Source organism: Cavia porcellus, unplaced genomic scaffold (assembly GCF_034190915.1).
Source record: "Cavia porcellus strain 051 isolate PalLab524CR breed Dunkin Hartley unplaced genomic scaffold, mCavPor4.1 scaffold_12, whole genome shotgun sequence".
Taxonomy (NCBI): Eukaryota; Metazoa; Chordata; class Mammalia; order Rodentia; family Caviidae; genus Cavia; species Cavia porcellus.
The window spans coordinates 18,941,403-18,963,399 of record NW_026947495.1 but is presented as its reverse complement, the minus strand read 5'-3'; the positions used below and the strand labels follow the sequence as shown (position 1 = coordinate 18,963,399).

Here is a 21,997-nt window from a genome sequence, read left to right as displayed (position 1 = left end):
ATTTTAAAATTTATTTCATGATTATCATGCTCTGAATGCTGGATTAGGTGACTAAATGTGTCGAGGGTTCTTTTTCACCTTTTTCTCTTGTCTAATTACTCTGCCCAGTATTTCTAGAACTATACTGAACAGGAGTGGTGATAGTGAGCAACTATATAGACTGAACATTTTCAGTTTTTGACTAGTTAGTATGATGTTGGCTGTTGGTTTGTCGCACATGGCTTTTATCAGGTTGAGATAAAGATCCTTTGTTCCAATTTTATTTAGGTTTTAGAAACCATAAATGGGCATTGTGCTTTGTAAAATGCTTTTTGTGCATCTATTGAGATGATCAAGAGACTTTCATCTTTGGTTCTGTTAATGTGGTGTATTACGTTTATTGATTTGCATGTGTTGGCCACCCCCGTATCACTAGAATGAATCTTATTTGGTCAGGGTGTATATTTTTGATGATTTGCCATATTATGTTTGTCAGTATCTTGTTGAGGATTTTTGCATCTATGTTTATTAAAGACATTGTCCTCTAGTTCTTTCTTTTTATTGGAACCTTTTCTGGTTTCGGTATGAGTGTAATGCTTGCTTCCAGGAATGAGTGTGGGTGCATTATTTCCCTTTCAATTTCATTAAGGAGTTTCAGTAGTAATGGTAGGTCTTCTCTAAAGTTTTGTAGCATTTAGCCATGAATGTGTCAGTACTTAGACTTTTCTTTGTTGGCAGTTTTTTTTTTAACTCTTTGATTTCATTCACTGATACTGAATTATGTAGGATTTTTTTCATTTTCTTGGTTAAGCTTTGATAATTCATATGTATCTAGGAATCTGTCACTTTCTTCAACTTTTCATCTTGATAGAGTGCAAGTAATCAAAGTGCATGCTGAAAATCTGAATTTCTGCAGGACTCATTGTGATTTCACTCTTTCACTACTGATTGCACTGATTTGGGTCTTTCCCCTCCTTGTATTGATAAGATTAACTAAGGGTTTACCAATTTTATTTAGTCTTTAAAATAACCAGCTCTTTGATTGTTTAATTCTTTGCAGTTTCTTAATCAAAATTAAATTTATGCTTTGGTTTTTTATAATTTCCTCCCTCATAAGTGGTTTTAATTTGCTCTTGTTTTTCTACAAGCTTGAAATTCAATATTAGGTTACTTGTGTTGTATTTTTCTGATGTAGTTATTCATCATTATGCCTCTTTGGAAAATGCTTTCATTATCTTATAAGTTATGGTATGTTGTACTGGTCTAATTAATTGTAAAAACTAATTTTAATTTCATCTGTGACACATTGGTTGTTCAAGAGGATGCTATTTAATTTTGATATATTTATACAATTTTGTGGTTTCTTTTCCTGCTCATTTCCAATATTATTGCACTATTATCTTAAAATATGCATGAGATAATCTCAATTCCTTTGCATTTCCTTAAGCATATTCTATAAGCTAGCATGTGCTCTATTTTTTAAAAATGTTCTGTATACCACTGAGAATATGTATTGTATTTTTGTGGGGGTAGAACATTGTGCAAATGTATACTAAGCCCATTTGCTCAAAGGTTTGGTTCAACTCTGTTGTTTCTTTCTTTCTTTTTTTTTTTTTGTCTAGTTGATATATTTGTGACCATAAAGCACTGAAATCCACTGTAACTGAATTAGTGCTTAATTTGATTTTCCATGTCTATTAATTTTTGTTTTACATAGGTATACTGGTATTTGCTGCATATATATTTATGATTGTTATCTCTTCCTCTTGGATTGCTCCCTTAAATGTATGTAGTGACTTACTTTGTGTCTTCTCTGTCTTGGCTTGAAAAATACCTTTTTGCAAATGGAATATCTATCCCTGGTTTTTTACTGGGTTCCTATTACAAGGAACATTGTTTTCCACCCTTTGACATTCAGTCCATGAATTTGTTTGTGAGTTGAATGCGTTTCTTTTATGCACTGTATTGTTGGATCTTGGTTTTTGATCCAGTCTTCCAGTCTGTCATCCTTGTCATATTATCCTATGTCAGATCTTTGTTGTATTATTTTCCTGTTCTTGGTTCCCGTTCTTTCCCCTGCTTAATTGCTTGCCTTGTCTGGTAGATTTTTTTCTATTGGGATTCACGAAATTGCTGTTTTGTCTTTTTCTAGAATATCCTTCAGAACTGCTTAAAGTGCTGGTTTGGTGGCCCTGGATATCTTCAGATGTTCTTTATCCTTATATTACCTTACTTTCTCATCAACTTAAAATGATAATTTGTAGGGTATATCAATCTATATGCAGGTTGTTTTATTTTAGAGCTTTGAATACTTTACTCCAAGTATTCAGTTGCTGAATTGAGAAGTCTGCTGGGATACTGATGGTTTCCTTTCCAGGTGATTTCTTTTCTTTTTTTTTTAAACAGCTTTTAGTATTTTGTTTTGTGTTGAATTTCTGGAATCTTTTCTACTATGCAGTTTGTTGTAGTTTTCTTTCTGATCATGGTTAATTGGGGTCCTGTGTGCATCACTTATCTGTATGTCAAAATTTCCCCCCATGCTTACAAAGTTTTATTTCTGTAAACAAGCTTTTAAAATGTCATTTGTACTATCTTCTGATTTTTTATTGATTTTTATCAGTTTTATGTTATTCTTCTTTGCATCATCTAGCAGCTATTGGACTTTTTGTGTTTTAGTATCTCTATTTGATGATCACTAAGCACCAATCCATCTTTCAGATCTCATATTCTATGCTCACATTAATTCTGTTGTGTATATTTTCAATAGATTTTTTTAATGTCTTGATTATCTGTTTGAATCTGCTATATGGAAACAATTTGTTTCCTATGTTAGGCATTCACAATTTTTATTACTTTCTTAAAGTACTTTTTTATATCTATTCTAGATTCACTAACCATATCCTTCAGTATGGTTATCATCTTTTTAGTTACCTATTAAGTTTCTTTTTTTTTTCTTCTAGAGCCTAATTTATCTGCTTTCTTACTTCTGCTGCTACAAGTTCAGAAAGTTCAGTTTAGTTTTTCTACCTCAACATGCCCTGGATTTGTCTTGGGTATATGTACTAGAGGTCTGAGAGTGTACTTTGCTTCCATGTCTAGAAAGTTTTTCAAGATTTACTTTCTGCAGTGATTTTTGTAACTTGCTTATGGTAGATTTGTTACTAGTATTGAGAACATCTTGGGAAATGACCACTTTTCAAAGATGTCTTCTAGGTGTTACTGGCTTTTGGCTTTTAAGTCTGTCCCAAGATACTGCCTCTTTAATTTATTAGCTTTGAGAAGTGAGAAGTTCCTGCATATTTGGCCTACCACCCAGTTCTGTGGTGCTGATGTAATGGTACTGTTTATGAATTTCAGACAATCTCAGTATTGGTATACAAGGAAAAATAGCTGAACACAACTACTATGTTGTGTTCACTTTGGTTAAAGCAGTACAGTCAGTAAAACAATAGCATCAGTTAGTGTCTAGAATATGACACACTGTGGTAACTGTAAATTTCCCACCTAAATCATGTGTGCAAGACTTATGTGATAAAATCTAAAACAAATCAGAAAATTATACCATAAATATCTCCTCAATAGAGTGATTTTACCTTCAAGGGAAAAATTAAAAAAGAATAAGGAAAAAATAGAGCAAAAAAAAAGAAGAAGAAGAAGAAGAAGAAGAGAAAGAGATTAGAAGTAATGCTGAAGGACAAAGGAAGATTTTCAAAGTTTTGGGAGACTAGTCAGGAAGACCAAAAGGAAACAAAAGAGGAAAAGACAATTTAAAAAAGTACAAAACAAAACCTAACAAACAATGTTCAAATCAAGAAATGACAACAAATAATTTAGAAAAAATAGAAAACTTTAAAAAATGAAACATTCTCTGTGATTTAAAACATGCAGTTATCTTTTTGTGATAATGTCCAAATCAGGGGATGTTTTCACTGTCTCTGGTAGATAAGAGTCAGACAGAGGCCAGATCCATGTTGGATGATTTCAGTAAGCAGTAGGAATAGGGTAGGGTGACATTAAGTTGCTTCCAGCTCCACATAAGGCTGATCCAGGCCCTGCTTATGGGATTGGTGCCTGACTACTTTATCATATAACAGTAAGGGTGCCACTTGCAAGCTTCATCTCAACTACTGGACCATGGGTGTCTCCTGTGTTTGTACCTCATTCAGTTTTGGAGAATTCTGAGAGGGAACTAGCCTATCAGGGGCGAGCTCTGAATCCCAGGTTCAGTTCAGTCCTCTGTATAACGGTGTCTAGCCAAAATACTTCTCCAAGGGACATTTGGACTGTAGTCACTTACCAGCTGTGGTAGTTCACAGCATCCACTACTGCATTCCACTGGTGTGTTTCTTCATAGAGGCCTCTGGGATCCTCCACCCTCACTGTTTTTGTATATTTGAGCCTCTCATTTTGTAAGCAAGGAGTCAGGGAGAAAGTGCAGTTTTACACCTCTTTTTTGTGTTGAGATTTGTCTCTTCACTTTCCCTGTAGGCTCCAGTCTCCTTTTGGATATCTGCTGAGTCCTAGGAAGCCACCTCCCTTCTTTGCTTCCCGAAGTTGTTATATTCTGGTGTCTGGATTCTGAGTCTCAGGCTGACCTGCTGCTCCTTACTTCTCCAAAAATTATGAAACTTTATGTCTCTTTTTACACCTTCAACCAATGCCTTTTTAGCAATAAATTTAATCCATTTACATTCAAAGATATTAAGATGAACTTCCTCCTGTCATTTTGTTAATTGCATTTTGTTATTTTCCATGTTTCTATTTTTGTGATTTGACAGTTTCTGCCATGCTAAGGTTTGATTTTCTTTGTAGTGCATCTGTCCCTCTAAAGAATTGATATCTGTTTTCATAATGGTAACTGTTCTGGTTATTTGTCTCTCATTGCTGGGACAAAATACGTGACACCCCAAATGAGAAAGGTTAGATTTATTGAGCTGTATGTGGAGGTTTCAGTTCATAATCAGCTGGCTCCAAGATAGGGTGGCATGGCACCAGGCAACACCAGGCAGCAGTCAGCAAAAACAGCCAGAGCAAAAAGGGTGGTGGTGGGGGAGCCTCTTTTCTTTCCTTATATTGTTCACAGGCCACCCCTCCTCCAGAGCAGGTGTAGCACTCACTACCTCTGTGCTCTCCTCTTGCACAGGCTCAGGAGGTTTGCAAAGTAAGGCTCCCTGCCAAGTCTCTTAATTTCTAAACTTCTCAAGTTGAGACAATTTATCAACCATAACAATCCACCCCTTTTCAACCAGACACATTTCTTTAAACCGGTTCCCAGAAAAAAGACGTAGCTATTCATATTTTTTCATAATTTGCACATTGTAAACAGATTTAACAATCCTTAAGAACCAGTATTGTCTATCCACATTACATTACATTAGAAACATAACATTTTGCCCTTAGCACAATAACCAATGCACATCCATTTATGCAAAAGATATTTACTCCATCTGTAAGAGTTGGCAAACTTCTAACCATTTGAGCACTGCAGGACAGTCCAAGTTCCAAGTCTCCTCTGACATGTAATACAGACTCTTACCTGTGAGCCCATATACAAATGAAAATAAAGTTAAACACCTGCAATACTGTGGCATAAGATAAACATTTTCATTCCAAAATTTACGAACAGGGAGATATAAAGGATAGGGGCTAAAGCAAATCCAAAATCCAAAACATTCCTGTATTTCTACATCTCGTATCTGAAGCAATCTGATTTTGAGTTCCAAAACGTTTGAATGACTCCACCCCTGTGGTACATATGGAGGTTGTAGCTCCCACACCTCTCCTGGTTGGCTTTGCTCCCTTCTTGCAAGTTTCCTTAGATGATCTATACTCCTGGCTTTTCCAAACTACTAATGTCTCCACTGCAGTTTTGACCTCACACTCATAGCTTCACACAGTGCCCTCTCAGAGGCACTCTCTGGCCTCTCAAGCCTTTTGAAATTGGTGTGGAAGCCTTTTATACCTCAGAACTCTTGTATTCTGTATGCATGTAAAACTAGTGCCATGTGGATGATGCTGAGGTCTGCTGCCAGCTGCACCAGTAGCCAGGCTTTTCTCTTTCTTGGCTCTAGGGTTGAATGTGTGGATCACTGGGTACTCTGAATCCAATTCTGAGGAACAAATTTTATATGTTGCCACCATTCTAGAACATTGTGTGGCCACTGCCATTCTGGAACATGGTGCTCTGTGGCTTTCACCTCAAGTCAAGTCTTTCATTTTTGCAGTTTTGAGGCTGCACAGGCTTGAGACTTCCTGCTTTTTGTGATGGCTTCAGGCTATCTTTCCTATTCTATTGTTGCTTCTCCGCATTAGACATTTCTTCAGCTCTGTCTTTGCAGTCCACAGCTTTATTGGAGCTTCCTTCCTGGCCAAACTCAACATGTTTTAAATCATCCTGTTGAGCTATTTGCTCTTGATTCATAACATAAATATGGCTATTGGCTCCCAACAACAGCCATGCCACACCTCAACATTTTACTGCCTTGAAATTTCTTCTGCCAGATTAGTCTACCACCTTTTATCTTAGTCTCAGGCAAAATCTCTGGACACAAGCAAAATACAGACAAACTTTCTGCCAAGCCATAACACACATCATCTGGAGTTCAGCACTCAGTGCAGTCCTTCCTAGCAGAAATCTCATGAGCCTGGTCTTTATTGGTTTTCTGGTCTTCTGAGGTCTGACCAGAATCTCCTATGGAGAACAGCTTAAGCAATTCCAGGGCTACTCTTTCAGGTGACATCTCTAACCTTTTCAAATTCTTCCCAGAAGCCATTTCCAAAGGCTCTTGAAATGCATCATCAGGTATAGTCACAGCAATGACCCCACTTGTCTGGTATGAAATTCTGTCTTTGTTATTTTTCTCTCATTGCTGGGACAAAATACACAACACCTAAAATGAAGGAAGGAAAGGTTTATTTAGCTCACTGTTTGTGGAGGTCTCAGTCCATAATCAACTGACTCCAAGACGGTTGGCATGGCACCAGGGCAACACTTTAAAAAAGCAGTCAGCAAAAGCAGCCAGAACAAAAGGAGAAGAGCAAGCCTCTTTTGCTCCCTTACATTATATACAGATCACACCACTCTTCTGTCCCCCAGGGCAGATGTAGCGCTCACAAAATCTCTGTGCCCTCCTCTTGCACAGGATGAGGACCTTTGTAAAGTAGAGATCCTGGTTCCCTGTGCTCTTAAACTTTTCAAGTTGACACAATGTATCAACCAAAACATGGAGAATTTGGGGTAAATTCTACCTTTTAAAAACGTCAATTAAAATGTCAACCAATTGGCTAGTGTTTGATAACCTATTCTGGGCTAGATACTACAAAACAGTAAAAAAAAAAAAAAAGCTACTCATGCATACTGCTGTCAGGAGTTTAGAACCCATCAAAACATGCAGAAACACTGAAGTTTTAATGCTGCATTAAAGCAATAAGGAAATGACACAGATAAGAATTCAGCAAGCTTTCTTTATAAAGGACAGAGTAAGTATCTCAGGCTTGCTGGTTATGTATTCTCTGTTACATATACTGATTTCTGCCCTTGAAGTAAAGTAGGCATATTCAAAGTATACAGGAATGGGCATGGTGTTTCAGTGAAATTTTATTTACAAAAATAGAATGGGGGCTGGATTTGGCTAAAGGACCATGCTTTGCTGACCATACTTTGCTGACCAAGGATGTGTGTTTTGGAAAAATGAAGGTAGGTTTACTTACTGTGGGTTTATCTTAGTTTCTTGTTGCTAAAAACCAAACATCCAACATTTGCTAAAGAATGAAAAGTTCATTTCAGATCACATTTTGTAGAGGTTTCAGTATATTGTTTGCCAGCTCTGAGGCAACATGATATGGCAGAGGAATATCACAGAGGAGAAACAGTCCATAACCAAGCATGCAGAAGGCAGCAAGCAGCAAAAGCAAGCCCCCTTTTCCTTTTACTCTAACCAAACTACCTTTTAGGTGGTGTCACCCAGAATAAACTGGTTTTTGCCACTATTCACATCCAGAACTATACTAATCCAGTTTAGTTATCACATCCTTAATCCATATGCACACATTTTTAAATCACATTCTCTTAGAAGATTTAGGAAATTTTGAGCTATTAAAATAGGTTAATACCATTCTCATTTTCTTCACTTTCTGGAATTCCTCTAATACAAATCATTTTGTTTACTTTATGGGGATGTCATAAATATCATAATCTTTCCATCTTTTACATTTCTTTTCTTTTTTTGCCCAACCAGATTAACTCAGAAGGCCTGCCCCCAGGTTCAGAAATACTTTGTTTTGTTGTTCTAGTCTGTTGCAGAATCTCTTTTAGTTTAATTTATTGAATGTTTTAGTACTAATAGTTTTTTTAATATATCTTTAGCAAACTTTTCATTTATATCTCATTATTTTTCTCATTTCTACTACATTCTCTTGTACCTCAGTGAGTTCCTTAGGATCATTTTGAATTACTTTTCAGACATTTCATAGATTTAGCTCAAATTTTGGTCTAATGATATAGGATTATTTTTCTCTGTTGGTGGTGTCATTTTTTCCACATTTCTCATGTCCTTATGCTGATGCTTATGTACCTGTTATAACATTTATTTCTTCCAACTTTATGAAGTAGCTTTTATAGAAAAGATTTTTGGGATACAGATTAGTTTGTTATCTTTGGGTTTGGTTATAAGGAGCATAAATGCAGTCTCTGCGATTTCTTTATCTCTAATTTCACACATCTTATGAATTCCTTAATGAACTAGCCTGCAACGTTCTATAAAGGTAGTTGTAAAATCATGTATGGACAGGCTTGCAATAGTATTTTGGCTCCAGAATCTAGCCCTGGTAACAATAGAGCCTGTAGCAGCAGTTTCCAAGTCTTGGTGCAAGATGTGAGGAGGATCACCTCAAGATTCTTCAGGGAAATCACAGATGACAAGGTTGTGGCATCAGCAGACATGGTTCCTGAAGCACATGATTTGAAAGGGACCTTTCCCAGGACTCACAAGATTCACATGAGATGCTTAAGTCTGTGATATCAGCAGTCATAATTATGAGCCACAGGATAAGCCTGGACTTTTCTCAGATCTTGGCAAGTGAAAAAGGTGAGGCTGGGTTCTGGTCTGTGTCATTGGTAATGCTGGACTTGGACTTTTAGAACACAAGAAGGACCTTTTCCTGTTCCTGTAAAGTGACTACAGTCGGTACTGTGTATTGTAACCCTGTTAACCTCTTTAATGTAGCTGTGGGTCCTAGATGATACATTCTCCAGTTTGAAGGACAAGTGGTATCAGGGCTTTTAGTATCAGTAGCTGTGGTCTAAAGGCTGTGGATATGAAGATTTTCTAGGTCACCCAAGGCATATGCAGGTAACACTTGAGACTGTGGCACTGGTTTCCACATTCCTGAAAATATAAAATCTGGGAAAACCACTAGATTCTCTAAGTTGAGAATGGGTGATGTGCTTTGGACTTGTGGCTATAATAGCCACTAGATCTGATGTAGCAGGATGATGAGGGGGATAAGTTCACCCCAATGAAGCATGTATTGATCCTGGGCTGCTGGCAGGCTGAGCTTTCAGCAATCAGCCCAAGATGTTATCTAACACTACCTGTTCTGGTGGCTTGTTTTCTTGGATTGTGGGTGGTCCAAACTCAATGTCTTCTCTGTGATACAGGAATCACTTGTAGAGCAGCCAGCTCTCAAAATTGGACTTAAAGCAGGAAAATTCTTCAGAAATCTCATGCCATTAGGAGGTAGATCTGCTGCTAGAATTAAGGCTGCTGGCATTTCCCCATTTATCCTTTGCCTGTAGTATTGGGAGCCTTACACCTACTTGAGGACCTTGGGTTGAGTGTTCAAAAGGCCTCCTTCTCTCTGTTGTTTTTCCAAGTCTCACTATTATTTAGGATTCCTGTCATGTCTTTGCTAATTTACAGAACTGGTCTCATTGTTCTAAAAATAATTTTTTTCTTTAACTCTTCTCTGTGGCAGAGATACACAGAAGATACTTCTATTGAGCCATCTTAGTTGCCTTCCTAGATTGAACATTTCCTACTGCATAACTTTTGACAGTTTGTGTCTTTGAAGGGAATGTTCCATTTCATCTAGGTTACTAAATTTGTGAGCATGGATGTATTCACAATATTCTTTTTGTCCTTTTAAAAGCCCATGGGATCTGTAATGATGTCCCTTCTTTCATTTTTGATATTATTTATTTTTTCTTGGTCCTGTGGCTTATCGATCTTGTCTTTTGAAAGTATGTTTTTGTTTCATTGACTTTTTTATACTGACTTTCTGTCTTCATTGATTTCTGGCTTTTATTTTTCACCTTATATTGGATTTCATTTGCTGCTGTTTCCCATCAGTTTCCTAAAATGTAAACTTAATACTTTAGGAATTTTTTTCTTCTTTAAATATATACATATTATGGTATGATTTTCCCTTTATACACAACTTTTGCTGCATCTTACAAATTCTGGTAAGTTTTCCTTTCATTTTTTATTTTAAAACACTTTCTTGAGATTTCTTTGATCTATATGTTATTTAGGCATTTTTCTCTCAAGTACCTGAGGATTTTCCATCTATCCTTCTATTATTAATTTATTTAATTCTCTTGTGGGTTTTAGTTACTTTTCTTATTGCTGAGACAGAATATCCAATGCACATAAGTTAAGGGAGGAAGAGTTTATTTAGCTCAGTTTGTAGAGCTTTCAATCCATAATTGGCTGGTTCCAAGGCAGGGTGGCTTCAGAGAACAGTTTATGGTAGGCAGAAAATGGCAAGCAATAAGGAAGGACAAAGGCAAGCCTTTCTGTCCCATATATTGTATTTAGGCCACTAAATACAATGGTGCTAAACCCAACAGTATTCAGATTTAGTAATCATCCATCCTTAATCTTAGTGCCCTTAATCCTGGCAGTGTACCATCAGTCAGTCTGCATTCTTGATTCAGCCACCTCTAAAAAGCCTCATGATATATGACTGCATGAGGTTTGGGAGAGGGGTACATCTGGACATAAACATGGTCTAAGACATAACGTAGTCTAAGACTAGACATTGTACAATTTCTATTCTTTTAAATTTGTCAATTAGTTTTGTGGTCCATATGGTCTATCTTGAAGAATGTTGCATGTGAATTGGAGAATATGTAATCTATAGTTACTAAAACAGACTATAGATGACAATTATATCCACTTGATTATTGTTACTATAACAGAAAATACTCAACACCCTCCTCTTCAGTATACTTCAATTTCTTAGTTGCACAGGTAATAATTCTTGTTCTAGTTCTGGTTAATTCTGTCTCATAGAAATAGCTGGTCACTGTGATGCATAACTGCTCACTATGATGCACGCTATATAAGCCAATCCACAATAGATAAGCCATTCTACCTCTGTACTTCCTTCTTGCTTATGCCATATAATCCCTAGACCACCAAAGATCAGAGCCTGACATTTTGGGAATAACCCCAATCAGTGCCCGTTGACATAAATACATCTGTTATCAAATCCTGGGTGTCATTTCAGTGTTTTTGTTTGCTGTTGCAGAACAGTTGAGTTCAACATAATCAATGTTTTTGTTTTTGCCTGTTGGCTCTAATCTTTCTTAAGAAAGTCCTGAAGTTTCAAAACAGAATACTTCATCCATCTACTTTTTATAGTTCTGTTTGTCTCCTGCATTTTGAGGACCTACTGTTAAGTATATACACATTGAAGTCTGTCATGTCTTTTTAGAATACTGACCATGTTATCATTATGCAATGTTCCTCTTTTATCTACATAGCTTTCTTAAACTATACTCTGTAACATACTTACTCCTACTTCATTAGTAGTACAGGATTATATTTCTCCATCCCTTTTACTTGTGTATGTCGTTACATTTAAACTGTATTTATTTTTTTAAAATTTTATTTCAAAGAGGGCAAAATTAAACATAACACAACAGATCCAAAGAAAACAATGTAACAGACACAGATTTCAAAGCAAGACAACAGGAGATCTTCACTATCTATCATATTGTCTCATTTTCTTCTAAATAGTTGTCCATATCTTCACACACAATGAGTTCATTCAAAACAAAATAGTGTTAAACTGATCAGAATAGGATGATGAAGATATTTTAGGTCTTGAAAACCAGACAATCGGGAAGTCAACAATGGCTGCCATAATGTTTCTCATTCTCTTCAAAATAGCTGTCCATGCCTTCATGTATGTTGAAATTAAACAATACAAAACAGACTAAAATCACTCAGAACAAAGAATAATAGTATTGCTGGATTTCACAGCTGGCGCTAAGGAATCAGCACTGGGTACATTAGTGTCTCTTTTTCTTCAAAGTAGCTGTTCATTTCATCATGTATTATATAATCAATCCTCATAAACTGTTCAGGAGAAGTTCTACGCATGTATGAGTCTCTACATGTATATCTATTCTTTCTGTATTTGAGGGAAAAACAAAACAAATTGCTAGAAAAAACACAAAATAAAGACAAATAACAATAGCAAAGAGCCCAAAACACTGACAATATAGGCCTTCAAAACAAAGTGATATGAGCATAACTAGGGTTGTTAGTTTACATAATGATCTTCAAGAATTCCCCAGATCAGAAAACAATAATATGCACAATTGTACCAATCATATGAATGTTAACTTTTTGTTCCAAGAACTTATGGAATTTGTAGCACAATCATTTTAGCTATCCTAAGTGTTTATATAATTTTATATTTTCCTTTCCCTTCCTTTTTCTTTTTCCTCATTTTTCCTGATACCATTTTCTACCTTTCAAGCAGATTCTTATCCTCTCACTACACTTAAAAGAGCTTTTTGTATCTTACATACTTTTACCATTTCTTACACTAGGGAGACTATACAGTATTTACACATGTGAGTTTGCTTTATTTCACTTATGAGTATGTTCTCAAGTTGCATCCATTTACTTATAAATATCTCAGTGTGATCATTCTTTATAGCTGAGTAGTACTCCATTGTATAAAAATACCACTTTCTTATCCATTGTATAAAAATATCAGCTTTTTTTTATCCATTCCTTAGGTGATGGGCATATAGGTTGTTTTCAAGATTTGGCTATTACAAATTGTGCTGCTATGAACACGGGTACACATATGTCACTGTGGTATGATGTTCTCAGTTCTTCTTGGAATATGCCCAGAAGTGGAATAGCTGGGTCAAATGGGACTTCCAATCTCAGCTTTTTGAGGAACTTCCAAACTGACTACAGTGCTTGCACCAGTCTGCACTCCCAGCAACAGTACAGAAGTGTTCCTTTTCCCTCGCAGCCTCTCCAGCATTTGTTGTTGGTAGTTTTGTCCTGGCCATTCTTTCTGGAGTGAGATGGAACCTCAGTGCTGTTTTAATTTGTATTTCTATAATGACAAATGATGCTAAATATTTTTTCATGCACTTATTTGCTATTTGTATTTGAGAACTGTATAGTCATCTCAGATGCCCATTTTTGGATTGGGTCTTTGAGTTTCAGGGATCTGATTTTTAAAAAAATTCTTTACATGTTCTAGGCAAAAGTGCTTTGTCTGAGGGACAGTTCACTAAATTTTTTTCAAAATTTGTGGGTTTTCTTTTCACTATGCTGGAGATTTCTTTCAAAATGCAAAAACTCTTTAATAGGACGTGACCCCAGTTATTGATTCTATGAAGCATTTTGCATCCAGTTTGATTCTTGTTCATGAATTCTCTACCTACCCCTATGTCAAGAGGTTTACCTACTTTGTCTTCCAACAGATTTAGTATTCCTGTTTTAATATTTAATCTTTGACCCAATTAGATTTTACTTTAGTACATGGGTCTAGTTTTAGTTTTCGGCATATGGTGAGCCAATTTTTCTAGTACCTTTATTAAGAATGTGTTTGATCCCTTTATCAAACATAAGGTGGCCCAGTGTTTGTCGTTACATCTTCTAATCTATTCCATTGAGCTTCAGGTCTATTTTTATTACAGTACCATGTTGATTTTATTACAGTAGCTTTGTAGTATAACTTTAAGTTAGGGATTGTGATGCCTCCTGGCTTGCCTTTGTTGCTTAGAATTGTCGTTGCTATTACAGCTCTCTTCTGCTTCCTGATTAAATTTACGAGTGATTTCCCTAGATCTGTGAGGTATGCTAGTGGTATTTTGATTGGGATTGCATTAAATCTGTATAACAATTTTGGGAATGGCCATTTTCACAATGTTTGTTCTTCCTATCCATGAACAAGGGATGTCTTTCCATTTTCTGAGATCCTTTTCAAATTTTTTTCAGGGTATTATAATTTTCCCTGAATAGATCTTTTACTTCTTTTGTTAGATTGATTCCTAAGCATTTCATTTTTTGAATGCTATTGTGAGGGACGTGGCTTCCCTTATTTTTCTCTCAGTGGTTTTGTTGTTAGTGTATAGAAATGCTATTGATATTTGAATGTTGACTTTGTATCCAGCTATAGCATTGAATTTATTTATTACACCTAGGAGTCTTTCAATGGAGTTTGGGGTCTTCTATGTAGAGTATCATGTCACCTGCAAATAACAATAATTTAACTGTTTTTCCTATCATTACTCCTTTTATTTCTCTCTCCAAATTGATCTGACTAGTATTTCCAGCAGTACACTGAATGAGTGGTGATAATAGACAACCTTGTCTTGTTCCTGAATTTAGGGTAAAGGCTTTCAGTTTTCAGTTGTTTACTATAAAGCTGGTTGTTGATTTCTCATAGATGGCTTTTATCATAGTGAGGTAAAGACCATCTATTCCAATTTTCTGTAAGGTTCTTATCATGAATCTGTTAGACCTTATCAAAAAGCTTATTCTGCATCTATAGAAATGATCATGTGGTTCTTGTTTTTTGCTCTATTGATACAGTGGATTACATTTATTGATTTGCATATGTTGAACAATCCCTGCATTCCTGGGATGCATCCCTCTTGTGATGGTGTATAATCTTCTTGATGAGTTTCTGCATTGTTTGCCAATATTTTATTGAGAATTTTTGCATGTATGTTCATTAGGGAGACTGGCCTGTAGTGATCTTTTTTGGTTGGGTCTTTCTCTGGCTTGGGTATTAGGTTAACACTTGCTTCCATGAATGAGTTAGGGAGAATGCTTCTCTTTCAATTTCATTGAAAAATTTGAGGAGTGTTGGCATGAAATCTTCTTTGAATTTCTTGTAGAATTCTGCAGTGAGCCCGTCTAGTCCTAAGCTTTTCTTTGTTGGTAAGGATTTAATTACTTTTCAATTTTGTTAATTGAAATTGGGTTATTCAGCAGTTTTACATTTTGATCCAAATTTGGTAGTTCCTATATTTCTAGGAATCTTTCCATTTGTTCTGTGTTATCAAGCCTATGAGAGTAGGGGTTTTCAAAATAGGTACTGATGATCTTCTATATTCCCACAGGGTCTGTAGTGGTTTTACCCTTTTCATTCTTTATTGCATGAATTTGAGTTTTTTCTTTCCTTTTTAAAATATGGTTGGGTAGGGGCCTATCAATTTTACTTATTCTTTTAAAGAACCAGGTCTTTGATTCATTAATTTTTTGTACTGTTTTCTTAGTCTCTATTGCATTGATTTCTGCTCTGACCTTTGTAATTTCCTCCTTTCTTTTGGCTTTGGGCTTGACTTCTTTTTTTTTTTTTTTTCTAGATGTGTGAGGTGTAGCACCAGGTTATTTGTGTTTGTTGTGTTTTCCTGAAATGGAAGTTCACCGTAATAAAATTTCCTCTGAGGACTGTTTTCATGGTGCCCCACAGGTTCCAGTAAGATGTATTTGTATTTTTGTTTGCCTGAAATATTGTTTAATTTCCATGTGTTTGTGGGTTTTTGCAGTTTCTGTTGTCATTAATTTCTAGTATCATGGCACTATGATCCAACAACATACATGGGATAATTTCAATTCTTTTGCATTTATTTAAGCATGTTCGGTGGGCTAGCGTATGTTCAATTTTAAAGAACATTCCGTGTGCTGCTGAGAATGTATATTCTGATGTTATTGGGTGGGACACTGTATATGTCTACCAAGTGCATTTGTTTACAGGTGTGATTCAGTTCTATTATTTCTTTGCTGATTTTCTGTCTGGTTGATCTGTCCCTTTGTGTCAAGGGCATGCTAAGATCTTCTGTTATAATTGTTATTGCTTGATTTTTTATTTTTGTTAATATTTGTTTTGTATAGTTGAGTGCTCCTGAATTTGGTGCATATGTATTTAAGATTTTTATCTCTTCCTCTTGAAGTTTCTCCTAACTAGTATGTAGTGACCTTTATCTCTTTGGTGTATTCGTGAAGTTCACATTGTCTGCAAACAGGATAGGTATCCCTGCTTTTTGGTGGGATCCTGTTGCATGGAGTATTGTTTTCTATCCTTTTTCTGTCTGTGAGTTCCTTTTGGGTTAGATGGGTTTCCCATATACAGCATATGATTAGATGTTGTTTCTTGATTCACTCTGGTAGTTTATTTAATTGGTGAATTGAGGCCATTTACATGAATGGTTATAACTGGTATTTATTGATTTACTTTTGACATGTTATCTTTCTGCTATTCATTCTTTACCTTGCCACTCTGTTTGCCTTGCTTACTGTTTTTTTTTTTCCTATGCCTATCTAGAATATTATTCAGTATTCTTTGTAGGGTTGGTTTGGTGGTCATTAAGTTTTTCAGCTGTTCTTTGTTGTAGAGGTATCTTATCTCTCCATCCATTTTGAAGGACAGTTTTTCAGGGTACATCAGTTTGGGTTGGAAGTCATTTTCCTTTAGAATCTGAAATACTTCTCTCCATGCTCTTCTTGACTTGTTTGTGTTGAGAAGTCTGCTGTGATTTTGACAGATTTTCCTTTATAGGTGATCTTTCTCTCTAGAACCTTTTAATATTCTTATGTTGGCCTTCTGGGATGTTGATTGATTATTACATGTCTGGGTGTAGTTTTCTTTTGGTTATGGTTATCTGGAGTTCTATATTCATGTTTAAGAAATCTTCAGCTATTACTTCTGTAAACAGCCTCTTGATATCATTTGTGTTGTCACATTCTTTTTCATTTATACCTATCAATCCACGCCCAGTGAACTCCAAGCAACTAGCAGCGGCCTCAATTCAGTCCCAGGAACCAAACGTGTATAAGCTGAATCCCAGTGCACAGTGAAGCTTTGGAATATTGCTCCCAGCAGATAAGACCATGCCCAGAACCCCAAGTCACTGGAGGAAGCATTGGAAGTCTTCACAGGCCTAACTGGGCCATGCCCAGTGAATTCCAAGCAGATAGCAGGGGCCTGAATTCAGTCCCAGGAGCCATAAGTGTGGGAGTTGAATACCAGTGCAAGGGGAGGCTTTGGAACATTGCTCCCAGGCGGTAAGACCACACCCAGTTTCCTAAATCACCACACGATGTATGGGAGGTCCCTGCAGGCCTAACTGGCCATGCCCAGCCAACTCTAAGTGGCTAACAGAGGCCTATAACCTGGATAGACAGGAAAATGGCAAAATAAAAGAGCAAAATGCAATCTCAAACTTCTAGCCCAACCCAAGCAAGCCTAGGAGACATGGACACAGATGAAAATGTAAGCCATACACCTGAAATTGCTGAAATGATAACAACTGAAATAAAGAAACAACTCCAGGAAGCTATAAAAGAACTCAGATCAGAAATAATCTCCCAGGTAAAAGAAGAAATAATAAATGTAATGAAAGAAATGCTGAACAAACCTAAAGACATAGTAAAAAGCTAGAGGAACAATGCAAAAAGATGGAAACCCTGAATGAACAATATAAGAAACAAACAGAATGCATGAAGCAGATTCAAAGAGATATACAGGAACTCAAAAAGCCCATCAAAGTTGGCAAAACCATTTAAATGAAAGTGAACATAGAGTTTGAGACCTTGAAGACAAGATTGCAGCTAGTGAACAGGGAAGATGTTTTCAAAATAACAAGGAATCAGGAAATAATAATTCAACAGCTGCAAGATGATGCCAAGAAAAACAACATAAACTGTATTTCTTATGAACCGGTTGGGTCTTTTTTTTTTTTTTTTTTTTTTCAATTCTTTGACTTTCCACCTACCTTAAATATTGGGGATTAAATCCGGACCCTTCACGCTTATACAGCCCCACAGCCTACTTTATTATTTTTTTATTAGCAGGCTCTTGTTAAGGGGTAAATTGCCTTAGGCTGGGCTTGAACTTGTGATCCTCCTGCTGAAGCCTCACATAGTGCTGGGAGTACAGGTGTGCCACCACATCTGGTGGACAATTTCTGTAATTGATTCATGGCATTCACTGATTACTGACAGTAGTATTAATATCTGCACTTACTACTGTTGCCCTTGTTCATTCCTTTTTAAAAAGTCTTGTATTCTTTCTCATTTTTGTAGTTTGAGAATTCGGTATGGTTCCATTTTGTCTTTCTTAGCATATCAATTACATGCAATTATTTTTTAAGTAACTGCTCTTGCGTTTGCAATGTACATACACAACCATTCCAAGTCCAATGTCAACACTATACTTCATGAGTACCGCCATTCATCTTTTTCATCTCTTGTATCATTGCTGTCATTCAATTCACTTAACTGTTTATCTGCAAGCATGCATAAATACCTACATGCATAACTAAATATATCATTGCAGCTAATATTTTTGAGAAAACTTGTTAACTCGAATATTAACCCCAATAAACACTTTTACTGCCTTCATTTATTCTCTTACGGTCTTCATGTAAAACCTTCTGACCTATGTCATTTTCCATCTCCCAGTGAACTTGAAAACTTGCAAAGTAGATCTACTGGCAAAAAAAAAATTTCTGAAGTTTTGTCTAAGGAAGTATTTATTTTAAAAAGGTAATAGTGCAAGATTGGAGAGGATACCTCCTCAACACTAACACTTCAATGCCTAGTTTTTCATTATTGGAATGCCTATAACAATGGAATATGATAAGAGTATTTTCTCTTCAAATTCTTGTTCCTTGAATTTTGCTAGATAACATAAATGAATTTCATTATGCTTTTAAGGTTTTGGAGAAGTTAGATGTATTTTTTACCTTTGCTCCTCTCGGGATTCTTAAAAGATTTTGTTTTTTAATCAGTTTTCCTGTAATTTAAATAGCCCTAGTTGTATATTACTGTTTGTTGGTTTGGCATTTATCTTGTGTGGTATTCTTTGACCTGCCTACAACTCTGATTTGGTATTTAACATTAATTAGAAGAAATTCTCAGTTTGAAATACTGCTTCTGTTCCTAATACTTGTTTCTGGTATCTTATTTTATGTACATTAAATTTTAGATGTTTCCATTTTTGGATACCCTGAATATTTTTTTCCTCTTTTCAATTTTTTTTTCAACTTCAGAAATTGCCATTGTCAAGCTGGGTCTGGTGATGCTTGCCTCTAATCCCAGTACTCTGGTGGGAGAGGCAAGAGAATTGCTGTTTGTGGCTACCCTGGGGCAGAGTGAGTTCAGGACTAGCCTATACTATGCAGCAAGATCCCGTTGTAAAGGAGAGAAAAAAAAAAAAAAAAACCACAAACAAACAAATGCACTATGTCACAGCCTCAAGTTCAGAAATTATTTCCTTAGCTACATCCAGTCTAAAAAGCATTCTCTTTCATTAGTGTTTCTGAACTCTATTACTTAATCTTAAAATTTGTCTAGATTATCTAAAAGTTCTTCAATGTTGTCTTATTTTCTGTTAATCTTCTTAGCATATTATGATTTTTAGAAAATCCTGGTTTGATGATTCCAACATCATGGCCATGTGTGATTATGATGCTTGTTAGGTCTTTTCAAATTGCTTTTTAAGGCCTGACAGTATGTCTTGTAATTTTGGGGGCAGTATAGAAAGGTAGGCATAATGTACTGGGTAAAAAGAACTGTGATAAGTAGGACAGAAAGCATTACTTAGTCTTATGATTAGGTCATAATCTCTGCAGAGTCTGTGCTGTTGACTAGTTGACTACGTTAATGCTTCTCAGTCTTCCTGTTAGGTAATAAGCAAAAGGTTACTTGTGTTTTGTATTTCCCTTCTCTGTGGTAAATTAGGCTCCTGTAATTATACTTATGAGGATACTCCTTATTAAAGACAGAAGGACCTGATGTGTTTGAACACGGATTTTCTTCCCTTTCCACTTACACAAAGATAATGTGATTTTTTTCCCCCTTCAATATTTACTATGAGGACTTAGTTTAACTCCTTGAAGCAGTAAGAGTGCATAAATTATTTTGTAATAAACTTACAAAAATATGCACCCTGACTCTTTCCCCTCCATGACTAGATCCTCTTGGAGTTTTTAGTTCTCCAATGTGTCCACACTAAGTAAGCCTCCCAACAATTTGTGAATTGGAGTTCAATTTTCTTAGCCCAACAATGCTTCCTATAGAGGTTTCTGCTTCTTTCTTTTCTGTTAAGTTATGATTCTTAGCATTCACCTGCATTTCCTATTTTTGAAGGAGCATTTAGCCCAGTGATACTTTTCTGAGAGCCAACCTGTTTGTTGTTAATGCCACATTTTCTTTATTCCAAGGTGAAGGAGGCACCTCATCAGGCTGAGATGGTGTTCACAGCACGCTGCCCAGCAACTGTGACCATCCAGGCAAGTGCAGACTCCTGGCGGGAGCAGAAGGAGAAACGAGCAGCCATGATGGTGGGGATTCTGATTGGAGTGTTTGTGCTATGCTGGATCCCCTTTTTCGTGACTGAGCTTATTAGCCCTCTCTGTGCCTGCAGCCTACCCCCAATCTGGAAAAGCGTATTCCTATGGCTTGGCTACTCCAATTCTTTCTTTAACCCCCTCATTTACACAGCTTTTAACAAGAACTATAACAATGCCTTCAAAGGCCTGTTTACCAGGCAGAGATAAAAGGGGCTGAAGACATATGGGCAGAGTTATGAGAAGGAAATGAATTTCGATCTATCAACTTCAGTGGTCTGGGCACTTTCCCTCATAGTTAAGTGCTAATGATGTTTTGAAAGTCATGTTGTTAGGCATGGACTATGGAAGCAACTATGCCATATACTTACTGTCTCATGAAGGCTAGCAAAGGTATGGCAAACCTAACTAAGCCCTCTTCCCATATAGTTATAGCATGCACTGCCAATAGATCATCACACGTCTTCCCACTAAGAAACTCCACCTTAGAATCTTTTTATGACAACATCTGAGGTAGTTACTGCTAATGTTAGCACTGACTGACACATGGGTCAAAACTGACTTCCTTTCCTTGGCAAAGATATCTCAAACCACTCAAGACACTCTCTTCTTAGCTACTATACATCCCCCAAAAGGCAAAATAATATCTCCATTCACAAATGTTTCCCTTTGCAAACAATTTGGTCCACAAACAAAAGCATCCAGTAAAAATTTGCTTCTATAAGCAAACTCCACATCAGGTCACAAACATGGTCATAACATCTTCCCCACAGTTGTAATACAAACCACATTACCAAGGTATATCTCAATTTGCAGGAAGATAAGGACCATTTTGTTAACAACCCTCAGTCTATCTCTAGCCTATTGAATTAGACTCTAAAAGAATTAGTCTGGTGATCTGTGTATTACAGTCTATGAGGATGATTTTTTAACCAGTGAGAGATGCTGTTCTTTGAACAGTATAAGTTAGCATTCCTGGTGGATGACTCGGGTAGCACTTCTAAAAGCTTACCACAATTCCAATGTTTAGCCAGAGTTGAGAAATCCTGCTTAGGCCTTTGCAATGTTTATTCATGACTTGGGAGACCAGACATGAGAACTTTTCCCATTACTTCACTATACTCACTTGTATGTATAATAAAAAATACTTTTAAGGCATCCTTGTGAAGGTTCTAAGTCATTTTTATTTAAACCACGCACATCCAATTGGGGAAAACGATGCCTGTTGTAGGACCCAAAAGCATTTCCAACAAAACCTATAGGTTGTATTAATAATCTTCGCTGAAAGACACTAGAAGTAATCTTTAGCTCTGTTCTCAATAATTATGTTCAATAACAAAATCGCAGTGGCATTTAGAAACAAGTCTGAATTTCTTGCAGATATGCCTATGGACTGAC

The 21,997-nt window shown here is 36.4% G+C and overlaps 1 protein-coding gene across 1 annotated transcript in view; it reads left to right on the top strand.

Annotated features, from left to right (window-relative positions):
- Positions 1-21,757, top strand: part of LOC100715649 (5-hydroxytryptamine receptor 5B) — a 67,362-nt gene extending 45,605 nt beyond the window's left edge. The window contains exon 2 of the mRNA XM_023561047.2: positions 20,474-21,757. Within this exon, the coding sequence (XP_023416815.2) occupies positions 20,474-20,809 (336 nt within the window). The 3' untranslated portion in view covers positions 20,810-21,757. The remainder of the gene's footprint in view (positions 1-20,473) is intronic.
- The last annotated feature ends 240 nt before the right edge of the window (positions 21,758-21,997 follow it).